Below are 13435 nucleotides of genomic sequence, written 5' to 3'. Positions count from 1 at the left end.
CCACAGGATTCTGTTGGGTGCCTTTGTGTGATGACACTTAGCAAGTTTGGTGCAGTTGCAACCTCGTCTGTAGGAGTTATTACAGTTTAAACAGTATGTAGGGGGCGCTGTGGTGATATTACACAACGTTCACCAACCGTTTGTGTCTCATTGTCTGAAGGGCATGATTGTTGATTGCCTTGTTCAGTCTCGTGCAGATCCGAGGCTGTTTGTGGAAGTTACAGCCAAATGTAAGGTCATGGCGTCATGCCAGAATTCGCCATAGCATCAGCCCCTCCCTTTCTGGAAAGCTATAACAACTGAATGGTCATTACAGCATCATGAAGACAGTGCATGACCTTAGTGTCATGTTGACTAAATTAGAGGGGACAAATATGGGCATTTCACCATAAAACAATAGACTTCCTGTTGTCAGGGGCGGGGCTTAGGTGATGCCAGCTGTCCACATTGTCATTGTCTTGAGATGTGGTCAGTGATCACACAGACAAAGTTTGATATAGAACTGATCATGCGCATGGGAGTTATTATGTCAAGTAATGTAATGATGAAAGGTCAAAGTTTGAGGCTTAGCCACGCCCACACCTTTCAACTTTTGAAAAATCTGACAGTTGAATTTTCCCCCCTATGTCTTAAGAGTATATATCGGTGAAAAGGGCGACGGGGCATCATTCTCCAAACGATGTGTGCGAAAATCTCTAAATCGAGTACTTGGACCAAAATGGCCGACCTCCTGTGTGACTTTGGGTTTGGCTTCAAGAAACATGTTTGTAGGTCCTGAGACACCACATTAGTGTACCAAATTTCGTAACCGTCAGACAAAGCATTGCGTGGGGCTGACAGTTTTAATGGTCCTTGGGGGCGCTTAAAAAATAGGCCACGCCCACCAGATTTTCACATCAAATTGTTTCAGGGGCCGGACTAGGACTGCTCACCAGAAGTTTTGTGGCGATATCTTTAAAAATGACGAAATGGGAGGCAAATATACGGCCATGGCGGTACACCAGACTTCGCTGCGCCGCCAAAGCCCCACCCTCTGTTGAAAACTCCCATAAAGTGACGCAAAGCAACCCCCACTTGTCTTAAGTTACAGCTACAAATTTGTGGTGATTAAGTGAAATGGGGCGATTTGGGACCTATCACAGTAAAACTTGACCTTTTTGGTTCTGAGGTGGTGGGGCTTGCGTGATGTCATCATCCGACCATTTAGTTTAGTTTGTGGGTGAATGACGAATGAACACAGAAATTTTTGTAGCACTACTCTATTCGGGTATGAAGTTATAGCCATTTATATTTTTGAGGCCTGGCCACGCCCCCTCAGCATTTATGACAGTCAGTTTTATTTTTTCTATGTCATCGCTCATCCCTTCTGAGCAATTTCCCAAAAATTTCTAGACGATCGTGCGAAAAATGATCAAGTAAATCAATCAGAAGGGGACCCTAGAAACAGATAAAACGGGGTTAAAATCACCACTTCAAACCAAAATGGCCAACTTCCTGTTTGATATTGACCATGGTTGCAGGAAGCTTTTTTGTGCGGACTGTTGAGTACTACAAGTGTACAAAATTTCATAACTGTATGACAATTTAAGGTTTATGGAGGGGCGTATTTTTCACATTGTAGGGGGCGCTGTTCAGCCATTTTCTTTGCAATGTTTTTGGGACCTTTAAAATATAAAATTTGTCACCAGGCCTGACACGTTTGCAAAATATTGTGAGTTTTGGGATATGAAAAGGACCCCAAAAAGCCATTCAAAGGGGAACCGGAATAATAAATAATAAACAGAGGAAAAACAAGAGGCCTTCGCAGCGCTTTCGCTGCTCGGGCCCAAAGACACAATCCCCTCACGTCAGTTCCCTGTTCCCTTCTATATCTACTTTTGTTCACATCCTGAGTGCACCTTTGTCCTGCTCCCACAGCAGCCAATCAGCTGCTGGTCGGCGGGGCTCTGACTGGACAAGGCATTAGCATTGATTCATAGGGTCGCCCATGTCCCAGCTCAAGGTGTAGCAGGAAAGAGGAAGGTGTAGTTCAGCCCTGCATGCTTTCTTTTTGCTTTGACGTTGCACTGATTTAGAAATGGTGAGTAAGTTTCCTTCTGTCACATATTTACTGGGTTGGTCCGTCAAAAACGAAACAAGATGCTGAGAGGAGTTAAACCTTTATTGGACTTGGGGGCTATCTTACCTTGAATCAGTAAATGCAAACGACTGGATTTGATGCCAAAAAGTTAATTGTTTGAATGAAAAAACTAAGAGTGAAGAATGTAGATCTGCTCCGTGGATGATTCACTGACCACGATGAACTTCACGTTGAAATGAGTTCTGTGATTTAGCTGCAGCTCTCGTGTCTCGTTGCAGACAGACAGGGTTCTGCTTGCAGCTACACCCTGGGGCAAAGAGCTTCCACTAATTACCCTTGCACAAGGCACACCCGTAGTTTACTGTTTATTGCACCAACGGTGATGTGTTTTCTCACTGATCTTCTCCCACATTTCAACTTGCGCAAGTTGTGGTTTATTGTAGCTCTTCCCCTGCAAGTGTTACAGCACAGATTTGGCCTGCACTTCACTTACAGCTTTATTTATTAGCTTTATCAGCATCCTAGTTCCGCTAATTCAGCAGGTTTAACACAAAATCTCCACTTTTTTTGTTTGATTCATTTTACTTTGATAAAAGACACTAAATATATTCCACGACCCTTGAGAAGTGACTGAGATATTACTCGTTCCCCTCCCTTCTCCAGCTGCACTTCCTGTTGCTGTTCAGTCGGCAGGGGAAGCTGCGCCTGCAGAAATGGTTCACGCCGCTACCGGAGCGAGAGAAGAAGAAGGTGGTGCGGGACATGATGATGTTAGTGTTGCCTCGGCCCACACGCACCTGCAACTTTCTGCACTGGCAGGACCTGAAGATTGTTTACAGGAGGTAAGTGAGCAGCATTCGGTTCAAGCTTGTGGATCCTCCCTGCTGTTGCCTGGTGACCCGGATCAGTGTTTGGATCATCACCGAGGATGTCCGATACACACCTGCTCAGCTTCCACACATTCATCTACTGTATTTGTCCTCCTACTCAAGCATCTGAAAGTTGGTTACATAACAGACAGAGCTAGCGAGGCTTGACTCAGCTAGAGCAGATGTTTGCGAGAGGGACCTAGCTGGAGTTGTTGGGGATGACATTCGGCCATAACACATCACATCTTAGCTCAGCATCTGTAAAACTGATTGAGGTGGAGCTTATTTTGGGTTTGATGTCAACCAGCTGTTCAAAGGGTTGAATGAAAAATCTACATTCAGTCTTTTGTCTGCAGGAAACAATTTTGACTCATTATTGATGGATAGTTCAGCATCGGTTTTGATGTTAGCATTGTTCTCATTGGTTGTATTTGAAACGTTTAAACAATCATTTATTAAACTAATTTAAATGACTTTTTTGGACTCATAACCCAAATCACTTCAGGTTTTCCAGCTACGGTTTTGGTATCGTGTGTTTTTAGCAGCTTCATGGGGACAACATAAAAATTAAAAAAGCGTCACGCAGAAGCCCAGAATGACTCGAGGCTAGAGCAGTTGAAAAAAGGCCAAATCCTTTTAAGGTCGCAACAAACATAACTTAGATGCAGGAGTCAAATCCAGAAAACTGAAAATCAGGAAGCAAAAAAACAAAAACAAAACAAAAGCTCAATAATGAGCAGGAAGACTAGAACCTGACGAGGGAACAAAACAATGCTGACTCACAACGATGGACCGACAAACACTGAGGGACAAGACAGGACTTTTAAACACAGAGCGAGGCGATCAGAGGAACAGGTGACAGGTGTGAGTGATCTGGAGGGAAGGTAGGCGCATTCAGTAAACGAAATGGGGAAAGAACTAAGCAGGAGAACCTGGAGGAGAACAGGAGGAGGCTGGGGACAGAGGGACACAGAACATGACAAAAAGGGCTTAAACGGGCAGAGAGCCACAGAAGTACAGGTGAAACTGGTAAAATTAGAATATGGAGCAAAAATCCATTCATCCAGCTCAGACTGAGAGACCATCTAAAGGCTCAGGAACCCTCTGCAAGTGTTCTGGATTCATCCGCTGATTAGAGTGTGACACTTTAAATCTAGAACATTGAATCTTTTTACACTGTTCTAATAGTCTGAGATTTTGAATGTGGGTTTTCATCGGCTGTTAATCATCACAGTTACGACAAATAAAGGCTGAAGCATCTGGATATGCATGTAACAAGTCTGTCTCATAGATTAGTTTCACATTTTAGGCTGAATTAGTGGCACACATTTTTCCAGCTTCTACTTTTCTGCTCCACTGTTTGGTTGAGTTTTGGTTTGTTTTTACCTTTTTTAGCGGACACGTTTCAGCTAACACTGTAGTTATCCTCTCTGTTCATCTGCTGCTCGCAAGCACAGAACCAACGCACAAAAGAATTTCTACTTCAGAAGCTTCGTCTCGTCCAGACAGTTCAAGGATGGGACTTCCTCTACACAGGAACTTCACCCGCTCAGAGCTGTCGCCGTGCCAACCGCTGATGTGATCTTCCTGTTTTTGACTGCAGGTATGCCAGCCTGTACTTCTGCGCCGGTCTGGACAGCCAGGATAACGAGTTGCTCGCCCTAGAGGTGCTGCACAGATACGTGGAGCTGCTGGACAGATACTTTGGTAACGTGAGTCCAAACCAGCGAATCGGGTCATTTCAAGACTTGATCGGATCATTTACACATCTTTTGGTGTGAAGAACAATGCTGGACCTCTTCAGAGCACAAATGAAATAATTGGCTTTCATCTTTTACCCAGATTAGAGCTTGTGGCCATGCCGCGAATGCTCACTGAGCTGGCAGCTTAAATCTGGATTAGTAATTTGTGTTTTCTGCCTCAGGTGTGCGAGTTGGACATCATTTTTAATTTTGAGAAGGCCTACTTCATCCTGGATGAGTTTCTGATGGGAGGAGAGATTTTAGAAACCTCTAAATTTGCCGTGGGGGCGTCTATGGAGGACGCCGACACGCTCCAGGAGGTGATTGTTTTTACCAAAGCAGAGGCCAGTGTGGGATTTGCTGTGACTCGTGTGGTGATTCGTGTCCTCTTGAGTCCACAGACGCTGGAGGAGTACATGAGCAAACCAGCCTACTGACGACCACGTGGTCTGCATGCCACCGCTTTGCTCCTGATTTTGTTCTTCTGCAGGTTTTAAGACTAGAAGAGTGATTTTAAAAGAGACTGGTCCTTCAGTGTTTGGGCGAGTGAAAGGAGAAACACTCAGACAGTAAGGAAAAATAAAGTCAATGCTTTATTAACAACAGATATGTGACCACGCGTAGGAAAAATGTACAAGTGCAAAGAACTCAACACTGATCTGGATTGTGTGCAGAAGTCTAAGGCTGGTGAAACACACCTTCATCTGGTCAGGAACAACTTTTGAGCTAAACATCAAATGAAAACACCAGATTTATTTTAATAAATACGTTTTTGTAAACCTACACATGAACTAAAGCTGATTCTGTGTATTTTTTTTTCAAAATACTTTATTTTTACGCTCCTCCTTCTGCTAAAACAATATATATATTTGTTTTTATATATAAATATTTATAGATGTTTACAGTCTTATTTAGATTCCTTTGGTGGGTTTGGCGTCACTTCCTTCCGTTTCTGGGTTCAGGTAGCTCAACGCGCTCATCACCGCCTCTTTCTCTGAGCCCTGCGTTTGCGTGTCTCCGCCCCTCTCCTCGTCCTCCAGCTGTCTCTTGTCATTTGGACTTTTATTTGTGTCCACCAAGTCAAAATACTCCTCTAGTGCCTTTTCAAAAGAGCCTGTGGTGCTGGGTCCTGCGTCGTCTCGTTTATGGGTCAGCCTGGTGTTGCTAAAAGCAGGTTTGCGATGCCGCGCCAGCATCTGAGCTGCCAGATAAGCTGCCAGTTGGTCCTCATCCAATGAGTCATCTGAGTCTCCTCTGAAGTTGTTGGGAAGGCGACGCTGCGTGGGAGTGGGCTCTCCCAAACGTCCGACAGGCTGAAGTCGTGACGGGGAGCTTTTGTACGGCCTCTGCCTCGTGCTGGCTGATGGAGCTCCTGAACCCTCCAGACCCAGGATTTTGAGGATGTCCTCCGTTCTTCGCTCCTTTGGGCTCTTTCCCACATAAGGCAGGCGTCTGCTGTAGAACTTGGAGTTGGGAAACGTCCTCGAGGACATCAGCTTGCTCTCTGCTCTGGACAGTCCACTGATTTCTCTCAGCTTATCTTGACTGGTTTGACCTCCAAATCTGAGTAAGTTCAGCAGATCTTCGGGGGGGATGTGGTACTTCTGGGAGATAGTGATGATCTGATAGATGAGTCGTGGGTCGATGGTGTATCGGTACGGAGTCTGAGCCACCTCTCTCTCTGCCCTCTCCTCTTCCTCCTCTATCTCTCGTTTCTGCTCCTCTTCTTCTGTTTTCTCCAGAACCTTCAGAAGGTAATAGTCCACCAGATTTGCTACATCATCTGCATCGCTTGACCTTTTAACTGGATACCCTTCATCATCATCATCTTCTTCATCATCCTCATCAGCTTCTTCATTGTTGTCATCAATGTAATCCAGCCCCTGACCCCCGTTGTGTTTGTTGTCCTCCTCTTCCTCCTCTTCCTGTTCTTCTAGAGGACCCCAGTCTGCAAGATCTCCATTCCCCTCATCATATTCTGCATTCCTCTCGTTAAACATGCGTTCATCTTCCTCCCTATCTTCACCCTCCATATGCTCCTCCTCATTTTGGCGCTTGTGAATGATTTTTGAGTCTGTCAGCTTGCTCAGTTCATCAAACACCGACTGCAGCGTGGCCAGGTTCTCGGGAGCGTACTTCTCCTCCACGTCCTCGTTGGGAAGTTTCAGAAAGCTTTGATGCCTGGGCTCTACATCCTCTTCCTCACCCCCATCTTCCTCCTCATCCTCAAATATTAAAGGCATCTTCCTGTGGGGTACAATGTCCTGTTGCTTCACCTGCACCTTTGGATGTGGGCCATCTGGGCGAAGCAGAGCTGGCCTGGAGGCCTTTTCCGTCTGCTGGAGGGTGCTGAGCACCGCCTGCAGCAGCTCTTCACTCTTATCCTCCCTTCCCTCTTCCTCCTCTGAGTCCTCCTCATCTTTGCTCTGCACAGGGTTGGAGGCCAGTCTCAGCATGGCACGGATGTTCTCAGCTTCGTCTGCGTGGCTGACATCAAGCCCTGCACCAAGAGGAGGTCTTTGATGGAGACGCTGAATGACCTCCAAGGCTTTCAGCATGTCTGCGTCGGCTGCCTCAGGGACATTTCCTCTCTGGGGATCTGGTTCGCTCCCACGCAGCCTGTGATCTCTGAGCGAAGCGCCGTTAGCAGAGGTGAGGAAGAGAGGGATCACGAGGAGGTTAGTTAAACAGATCAGAGACGGCTTGGCTGTGGCGGAGGTCTGAGGGACTGACGGCATGGTGACGTCTGCAGAGGGAAGACAAACGGAAACATGTCAGCTCTGACCTTTAAACTAACGGCTTCTCTGCTCTGACATTAAACAAATGTCTCTTTCCATCACTGAAGAGATCATTGTATAGACCCGAGAAATGTTTGTCATCCCCTAATGTCTAAAGGAAAGAAATGTCTGTATTTTCCTTTTAGCTGTTGTTTATAAATCAGAGCAAGAAAGGTTAGAAAAAAAAGGAGAATAACAAAGAATGAAAAAAATGTAATGTATTGAGATTTAATTTTTTTAATCTACATCTCATGTGTACACACACACACACACACACACACACACACACACACACACACACACACATATATATATATATATATATATATATATATATAGAGAGAGAGAGAGAGAGAATCCTTACAGTAAAACGCGTTTTGATGAAGTGCTTTACAGTTTGTGTAACATGTATTCTTCCGACGACTAAAGTAACTTAATACATTTTATTGTTTGATATAAGAATCCCAAACACACACACACACACACACACACACACACACACACACACACACACACACACACACACACACACACACACACATACATAAATAGCTGTCATTAATAAAGTCCATTAAGAGTAAGCTGCTGTTCTGTAAGCATGTGTCTATTCCTGCCTGTTGCTGTGGCTTGATGCCGCCTTTGTGCCAACAGCCACAACAGCAGCTGTATTCAGCTGGTGTGGTGTGCAAATCTTATTAGTCTAATCAACTTGCTGCTGGCTCAGAGTCACGTCCCTGTTGTCAAGGAAACCCTGTGAGGCTGATGTTTCCGTGAAACATCTCCTTTTATCCTGAAACCCCTCTGGCTGAGTTCGTATTTTGAGGCTGTTACGGCACAACACCCAAGTATAACGACCTTGTTTTAGACTTTCTCTTAGTTTCTTTTTTCTGGATTAACGAACGAACCTGCAGTAGTTTCACCTGTAATATTAGACAGGAGAGAGCGATGGTGATGATGGTCTAAGAGAACAAAAGGATTGCGGGTAAGACAACATAACATTTTCCCGTCAGGTCGGAGAAGAGCTACAGGGACCAAAGCGAGTTTTAGTAACTTTAGAAGAATAGGTGATCACGTGGGAAGAACTGGAGCGTGTTGGCAACGAGCACGAGTCCTACCTTAGACGGGTTGGTTGGTGGGAAGCGCCGTGGGAGAGCTGAGCATCGCTCTGCTTCTAGTCGGAGTCTGGCGTCAGCACCGCGGACAGCTCCTTTTGCTTCTTACGCCACTCACGTGACTCGTGCGTCAGGAGATGCGCAATACTGTTGGGGGGCGCGCCGGTCGGTATTAAGTGTCTTCGAATGCGCTTGCTATGACACGCATTTATACAACCCGGGCTTCGCGTGCACGCGCAGTTCATTTGTGTCAGCCAAACAAGCGCGTGTTCGTCTGTGTCTTTGAACCTCATCTGAATGTGAGATGAGTTTCTGGCAGCGAGGATGAAATGAATGACAGCAGAGCTAAATTTAGAAGCGCACCTCACTGTGAAGTGTGTGCGTGTGCGTGCGTGCGTGCGTGTGTGTGTGTGTGTGTGTGTGTGTGTGTGTGTGTGTGTGTGTGGTGTTAAATGGATCTAGAAAACACAAAAATTGTCAGACAAACAGAACCCGAGCATGCAAAAGTAGCTTTGCTGATTTCATTTTTTTAGTGACTAAATTCATCCAAACCAACCTGGTCCCTAATAAAAGGCAGGCGTTGTTAAATCATGAATTAATTTTGATTTATTCACATAAATCGTTTGTAAAGCTGAGCTTTACCAGCCACATCCAGACCTTAACCAACTCTAAAACATCACCATAGCAACAGTCAGACATGGTGGTGGTAGTGTGATGGTCTGGGGCAGCTCTGCTGCTTCAGGACCTGGACCACCTGCTGTAACTGATGGAACCACGAATGCTGCTCTAGCAGAACGTCCAGAAGGAGATTGTCAATCACACTTTGGTTTCGCAGCAGGATGATTATCTGAACCCCATCAGAAGTTTGGAGTAGCCCAAAGTCCAGATTAAATCTAGTGGGGGTGTTAGGACACTAGCTGAAACTGTGGCTGAACTAAACCTGTTGTGAATAAAATCTGCAAACTCTTTATTACAGTTCCAAGTTTACCCACCGTGAACAAGAGAAAACTAAAATGATGTAAATTATAGTGTACCTGTTTTTTATGTTTACCTCTGAAGTGCTGCTGACATTGGCTCCTGTTTGCTGCAGCAGAGAGGGACAGACAGGGTTAAAATCCACCAGTGACTCACACACAGACCCCACCAAAGCCAGAGACAGGCGCGGTGACAGCAGAACCGCAGAGAGAGAGACAGCGAGTGAGAGAGAAAGAAAGAGAAAGCAAGAATGAGAGAGAAAGAAAGACAGAGAGAGAATGAGCAAGAGAAAGCGAGCAAGACAGAGAAAGAGACAAATCGAGAGAGAGAGAAAGAGAGAGAGCAACAGAAAGAGAGAGAGCAAGAGAGAGAGAGAGAGAGAGAGAGAGAGAGAGAGAGAGAGAGAGAGAGAGAGAGAGAGAGAGAGAGAGAGAGAGAGAGAGAGAGAGAGAGAGAGAGAGAGAGAGAGAGAGAGAGAGAGAGAGAGAGAGAGAGAGAGAGAGAGAGAGAGAGTGTTTTCATTCATAACCTCATTTTGCTGCTGCTTTCCCCATTGGTCTGAACATCTGTTGTTTCTCTTGTGTTTTCAGATCTGAAAGAAACTGATTGTCTTTTGTTTGATTCAGGACGACTCTTTCTATAAATAGAAAACAATGTAAACAAACATGTCTGCAAACTAAAGTGATCACAGGGAAAATGTAAGCCTTCGTTTCAGTTGGTCAGACTCAACCATGTTCACACCAGTGTGTGTGAGCACGGTGAACAGGCTGATGACTCACACTATTCCAGTCTCAATAAGGAGCTTTAAAAGAACAGTCCTGACAAGTGTGTAACCTTTCATGTAAAACAGCTCCCCATTATGGGGCGCTGATTGTTAAAGAACATCTAAAACAAACAAACAATCAAACAAACAAACAAACAAACAAACAAACAAACAAACAAACATATTTGGCTTCAAATACTAATGTTATCTAAATATTCAAATATTTAGTTAACCCTAACCCTAAGTTAAATATAAATATCTAAAATGTATCTTAGAGTCTCGGGAGATATCAGCGGCAAGCCCACAGGCCCGTCCGCAGCCTCCCACCCCCCAGCCGGCCGAGCCCGGGACCCAGCAGAGCCCAGGGATCCAGATCCCCCCAGGCAGCCACCGGGATTGATCAGGCAGATGCCAAAAATCACTGACCCGGGAGCCACGGACACTCAGGCAGACCAAGGCACCACACTCCACACCAGGTGTGGCAGGGGGAGGGGGGACAAAGATGTATAGCATAAAAAGAAGTCCCAGGAGAAGGAAGGACTCAAAGGCCCCACCTGACATATACAATCATAAACAGACACAGTTACACACTCCCTCCCTCATGCTCACACATACACATACAACCTAAGACTTACAAAAATGCACGCTGGACACCCACTCATGCTCCCCATAACACACCCTATTCACTCTGGTCCCGGTACGGCTGCACATGGGGTACAACCATTACCGGTTCCCAGAGTTTGACCCTTTCTGCTGGGGTGCTGATGAGCAAGCTCCCCCGCCCAACGCTGAGCAAAGCAACCCACCACCCCAGACCCCAACCAGACGGCCGCAGCTCCCTCCTAGCCTCCAGCCCCGGGAAGCCAAGCGACAACAGAGGTGTGCTAAGACCCCTAGTCTCCCTCCGCCTGCTCCAGTATAGTGTTAGAGCGTGTTGATGAGGTGTATTCCATGGCTGTGGTGAGCGAGCAGTGCGAGCCACACACCACCACACTTGCACCCACAGCCCTTAGTGTCTAAGTGCAGTTTAAAGTTGAAAGTGGGCACTGGCACTTGGGACGAGGCTGAAAAATCCCCCTGCCAAATGCCATTGAATGTGCTCACTCCCAAGACCCTAAGTGTGTGTTTGCGTGGAATGTTGTTGGTGGAAGTGTTTAAGGTGCAAATGAAATTGGGGGGCAGGTTGCCACAGAAATGCGGAAATGGGGTCCATGCCCGCACCCCCTGACTTGTCCACCCCCCAAGGTCCTATGTGCATGATTGTTTGATGATGCGAGGGAGTAGGAGGAGAAAAATGTGTGGGGATGGGGAGAAATGGCTGGTTGGGCTTAGGCCCTCCAGGGATCAAGCTCCCCCACTGGTCCCAATAGGCACCTCTGTTGCCAAAATGCCACCCAGGGTATGGAGATCCCAGCCCATCTCGCCAGGTCCCCAAGCAGCAGCATCACAGAGCCTCACAGAGTCAGAGGGCACCAAACTACCCCCACCCCAGCAGAATATCTATGCCCATCCCTGCATTTGCATGACTTCCAGAATATATAAGACATAGGACATCCAGGTAAGGTTGAGTCCTCCCTCTCCTGGCCATCCCCCTCCCCAGTAAAGGGACAGCAGAGGGGCCAAGGTCTACCCGAGGCACCTGAGCCCAGGCCAGGCACTGCCGCATGTTCCTGCCTTCTTCTCGGCAGCATACATGTCAGGACCCGACTCTCAAGGACCCGTCCAGATCCCCACACGGGGCCGGCCACCCCTACACCCCGAGCCCCCAGGCCCCCAACAAGACGCTCAGGGGTAATGCAGCTGCCAGGCAGCGATCCATGGCCACCGCCAAGACCCCAAGGGGCCTCACTCACAACCGCCAGTAGTCCACCCCCCGAGTCAACCCAAGCACCTCCAGAGGGGGGCAGCAGCCCCCCAGTCCCAGACCACCCCGGTGAACCCACCTGGTCAAAGCATACTGATAGATCCACCTCCCATTTTTCAATAGGGATTGCTATTATATAATCTATTTTAGACAGTGTCTTATAAATTTTAGACAGTAGTTTGGGGGGTTTGAGATTATGGAAGTCTAATACCCTTGGTGGTGTTTGTAATTCTATTTTATTGAGCTTAAATTGTTGTTTCACTACAGATTTAATTTGGTGATATTCTAAAAAGCTATTCTTGTCTATTCCAAATTGGGAGACTATTCTATTAAATGGGTTGAAGTCCAATCCTTCATTCAGTTCAATTATATTCAATTCAAAGATACTTTATTAATCCCAGAGGGAAATTAGAGTTTCAGTACATACAATGAGATAAGACATACATACATAGGCATAGACACATAAGAATAAATGTGTTCCAGGAATAGGATTCCTTTACTTTTCCAGTCCGGAAGATTCATCATTTTGTTATTTTGCAAAATATCAGGATTATTCCAGATAGGTGTGCGTCTGCATGGTACTAGGGAAGACTGTCATTTTAAGATACTCCCACCATGCTGTCAGAGAGGTGCTGGTACTAATACTTTTGAAGCCTTCATGTTTTCTTATGCTTGAGCTAATAAATGGTAATTCTGAAAGCTCTATCGTATTGCAAAGTGTCTGTTCTATATCTAACCAGGACTCGTCTAGTGGGTTATCTTGCAACCATCTTGGTATATATTGCAGCCTGTTGGCTAAGAAATAATAATAAAAGTTGGGTAAATCCAGTCCTCCTCTGTCTTTGGTCTTCTGAAGCATTTTTAAGCTAATTCGTGGAGGTTTATCCTGCCAAAGGAATTTAGTAATTGAGGAGTCCAGAGATCTAAACCAGTCAGCTGGTGGCTTGTTTGGGATCATTGGAAATAAGTAATTTATTCTGGGTAAGACCATCATATTAATTGTAGCAACCCAAAATCACTCATGGGGAGGGTCCCCGTGAGTGATCTTGCAAGATCATCTTCCACTTTCTTTAAAAGTGAGATGTAGTTTATTTTGGTTAGATCTGCCAACTTGGGAGAGACATTAATTCCCAGGTATGTGATATTCCCTGACCCCAATTGTGTATGAAGCAAATTGAAAAAAGAGAAATTAATTGGTAGAACTGTGGATTTTAACCAGTTTATAGAGTAATCTGAAACTCTTGAAAAAGAGT

At 45.8% G+C, this 13435-nt stretch overlaps 2 protein-coding genes across 2 annotated transcripts; one reads left to right on the top strand and one right to left on the bottom strand.

Annotated features, from left to right (window-relative positions):
- Window positions 1–1937: 1937 nt before the first annotated feature.
- On the top strand, window positions 1938–5474 carry ap1s3a (adaptor related protein complex 1 subunit sigma 3a). The gene is made up of 5 exons (XM_015952141.3): window positions 1938–2080; window positions 2744–2922; window positions 4553–4661; window positions 4874–5011; window positions 5093–5474. Exons 1-5 carry the CDS (start codon window positions 2078–2080, stop codon window positions 5126–5128), a joined length of 465 nt encoding a protein of 154 aa, XP_015807627.1. The 5' UTR covers window positions 1938–2077; the 3' UTR covers window positions 5129–5474.
- On the bottom strand, window positions 5272–8723 carry scg2a (secretogranin II a). Its single transcript, XM_015952143.3, has 2 exons — window positions 8584–8723; window positions 5272–7437 (listed from the first exon to the last, which is right to left on the bottom strand). The coding sequence occupies exon 2, from the start codon at window positions 7427–7429 to the stop codon at window positions 5603–5605; it is 1827 nt and encodes a 608-aa protein (XP_015807629.3). The 5' UTR covers window positions 7430–7437; window positions 8584–8723; the 3' UTR covers window positions 5272–5602.
- Between the last annotated feature and the right edge of the window lie 4712 nt (window positions 8724–13435).

Source organism: Nothobranchius furzeri, chromosome 13, assembly GCF_043380555.1.
Source record: "Nothobranchius furzeri strain GRZ-AD chromosome 13, NfurGRZ-RIMD1, whole genome shotgun sequence".
Taxonomy (NCBI): domain Eukaryota; kingdom Metazoa; phylum Chordata; class Actinopteri; order Cyprinodontiformes; family Nothobranchiidae; genus Nothobranchius; species Nothobranchius furzeri.
The sequence above is the reverse complement of the archived record's forward strand: the minus strand, read 5'-3'. Positions and strand labels throughout refer to the sequence as shown.

Excerpts from the sequence above, each read along its gene's own strand:
- scg2a (XM_015952143.3), bottom strand. The coding sequence starts at position 7,429 with ATGCCGTCAGTCCCTCAGACCTCCGCCACAGCCAAGCCGTCTCTGATC.
- ap1s3a (XM_015952141.3), top strand. Across the intron at positions 4,662-4,873 it reads TGGACAGATACTTTGGTAAC|GTGTGCGAGTTGGACATCAT; the intron begins GTGAGTCCAAAC and ends TTTCTGCCTCAG. Across the intron at positions 5,012-5,092 it reads ACGCCGACACGCTCCAGGAG|ACGCTGGAGGAGTACATGAG; the intron begins GTGATTGTTTTT and ends TTGAGTCCACAG.